Source organism: Hyaena hyaena, unplaced genomic scaffold, assembly GCF_003009895.1.
Source record: "Hyaena hyaena isolate Hyena2069 unplaced genomic scaffold, ASM300989v1 scaffold_2, whole genome shotgun sequence".
Taxonomy (NCBI): Eukaryota; Metazoa; Chordata; class Mammalia; order Carnivora; family Hyaenidae; genus Hyaena; species Hyaena hyaena.
The window spans coordinates 2,499,411-2,501,656 of NW_024080634.1; the positions used below are offsets into that span (position 1 = coordinate 2,499,411).

The 2,246-nt window shown below is 67.4% G+C and overlaps 1 protein-coding gene across 1 annotated transcript; it reads left to right on the forward strand.

The window, feature by feature from the left end:
- Positions 1-633: 633 nt before the first annotated feature.
- On the forward strand, positions 634-1,874 carry OLIG2 (oligodendrocyte transcription factor 2). The gene has a single exon (XM_039229279.1). The coding sequence runs from the start codon at positions 796-798 to the stop codon at positions 1,765-1,767; it is 972 nt and encodes a 323-aa protein (XP_039085210.1). The 5' UTR covers positions 634-795; the 3' UTR covers positions 1,768-1,874.
- The last annotated feature ends 372 nt before the right edge of the window (positions 1,875-2,246 follow it).

Below are 2,246 nucleotides of genomic sequence, written 5' to 3' on the forward strand. Positions count from 1 at the left end.
CCCCCCCCCCCCCCCCCCCCCAGCAACCTCAGCCCGTATCCCAGGGACAGACGGCCCTCAACTCGCAGGCGACCCAGGACGCTCCGTTGGAGAGGGCCCTGATCCCGCCCCTGCCCGCCGGTTCCCCCGAGTGGCTTCGCTGCTCGGATCCTCCCCACACTCACCGCAGCACCCCCGTCGCCCAAAAGCGAGAAGTCGGGGTGACCACAGCTCGTTCTGCCCAAGTCCGGGTCAGCTGGCGAGCTCCCCGCGGTCCCCGGACGCGGCGCACGTTATCTGGGCTCTTGGGCGCCGGATGCTTGTGTGTTTGTTCCTCGGTGTCGATGGAGATAAGGTCGATGCGTTTGAGAAACCAAATAAATACTTCTCTATTTAGATCTCCGCCCTCCCAAAGAAAAACCCTCACTTGCCATTCCAGCCCTGGGGATTCGGCCTCCCCATTCCTAATTGAAGGTATCTAGAAGGCCACCCTCTCTGAGGGGATCCAATGCTCCCTGGAATAAAACAACCTGTGGATGAGAGCTGAGGAAGTGGGGGCAGAGAGAGAGAGCTTACTTCCTGCGCACCTGCCTGCTGCTAGAAGGAAGCGAGGTGGACGCAGAACGACCGGCCACCCGCACCTGGACCGCAACTGCGGTGCAGGCGGGAACAGCTTCTCTCTCTCTCTCTGCCTCGAACTCGATCCAGATCTCTCTCTTCTGTTCCTTGTCCTCTCCGCAGGAGGCGTGCGCAAAGCTCAGAGGGCCGAGGGAGGGAGGGACGACCCTGCGAGAGCTGCGACTATCCCTCGGGGCCATGGACTCGGACGCCAGCCTGGTGTCCAGTCGCCCGTCGTCGCCAGAGCCCGATGACCTTTTTCTGCCGGCCCGGAGCAAAGGTAGCGGCGGCAGCGGCTTCACCGGGGGCACCGTGTCGTCGTCCACGCCGAGCGACTGCCCGCCAGAGCTGAGCGCAGAGCTGCGCGGTGCCATGGGCGCGGCGGGCGCGCACCCCGGGGACAAGCTGGGCGGCGGCGGCTTCAAGTCATCCTCGTCCAGCACGTCGTCGTCCACATCGTCGGCGGCCGCGTCGTCCACCAAGAAGGACAAGAAGCAGATGACGGAGCCCGAGCTGCAGCAGCTACGCCTCAAGATCAACAGCCGCGAGCGCAAGCGCATGCACGACCTCAACATCGCCATGGACGGGCTGCGCGAGGTCATGCCTTACGCGCACGGCCCGTCGGTGCGCAAGCTCTCCAAGATCGCCACGCTGCTGCTCGCGCGCAACTACATCCTCATGCTCACCAACTCCCTGGAGGAGATGAAGCGACTGGTGAGCGAGATCTACGGCGGCCACCATGCGGGCTTCCACCCGTCGGCCTGCGGCGGCCTGGCGCACTCGGCGCCCCTGCCCGCCGCCACGGCGCACCCCGCGGCCGCCGCGCACGCCGCACACCACCCCGCGGTCCACCATCCCATCCTGCCTCCTGCGGCGGCCGCGGCGGCCGCCGCCGCCGCCGCCGCCGCGGTGTCCAGCGCCTCCTTGCCCGGCTCCGGGTTGTCTTCGGTCGGCTCCATTCGGCCCCCGCACGGCCTGCTCAAGTCTCCGTCTGCGGCCGCGGCGGCCCCGCTGGCGGGCGGGGGCGGCGGCAGCGGGGGCAGCGGCGGCTTCCAGCACTGGGGCGGCATGCCCTGCCCCTGCAGCATGTGCCAGGTGCCACCGCCGCACCACCACGTGTCGGCCATGGGCGCCGGCAGCCTGCCGCGCCTCACCTCCGACGCCAAGTGAGCGGGCGGGCGCCGGCGCGTTCTGGCGAGCGGAGGGACCCGGAGGCCGCGGGGAAGCAAGGAGCGGCCGGCGCGGGGGCCTGGGAGCTCAGTTCCCAAGATCACAGGACGTTGGGCTGGGGGTGGGGGTAGGGGCAATGATGAAGACGTCGGCACTGGGGAACCGAAGCAATGGGGGGGGGGGCGCACTGAACCGTGGGGAGTGACTGGGCCGTGCGCTCTGGGACCTGGGTCAGCCCTCTCTGGCTTTAAACAGCGCTGCTCCGAAAGAAAACATTTTCTAAGAAGGCAGTGCTGTGTGCGCCCCTCCCTCACTCTCCGCCGTCCCCTCCAATTCCAAAACAAAGTAAGTCTTAAATTGGTGGTTTCTCCTAGAATGCGGCCGCGCTCGGCCCGGGCAGCACTTAGTTACGTGGGGGAGCAGGAGGGGGACAGCGTTGGGGACTTCCTCTCCCTCCTCCTTTTCGGCGGATCGGAGGC

Coding starts and splice junctions, on each gene's coding strand:
- OLIG2 (XM_039229279.1), top strand. CDS start 796: ATGGACTCGGACGCCAGCCTGGTGTCCAGTCGCCCGTCGTCGCCAGAG.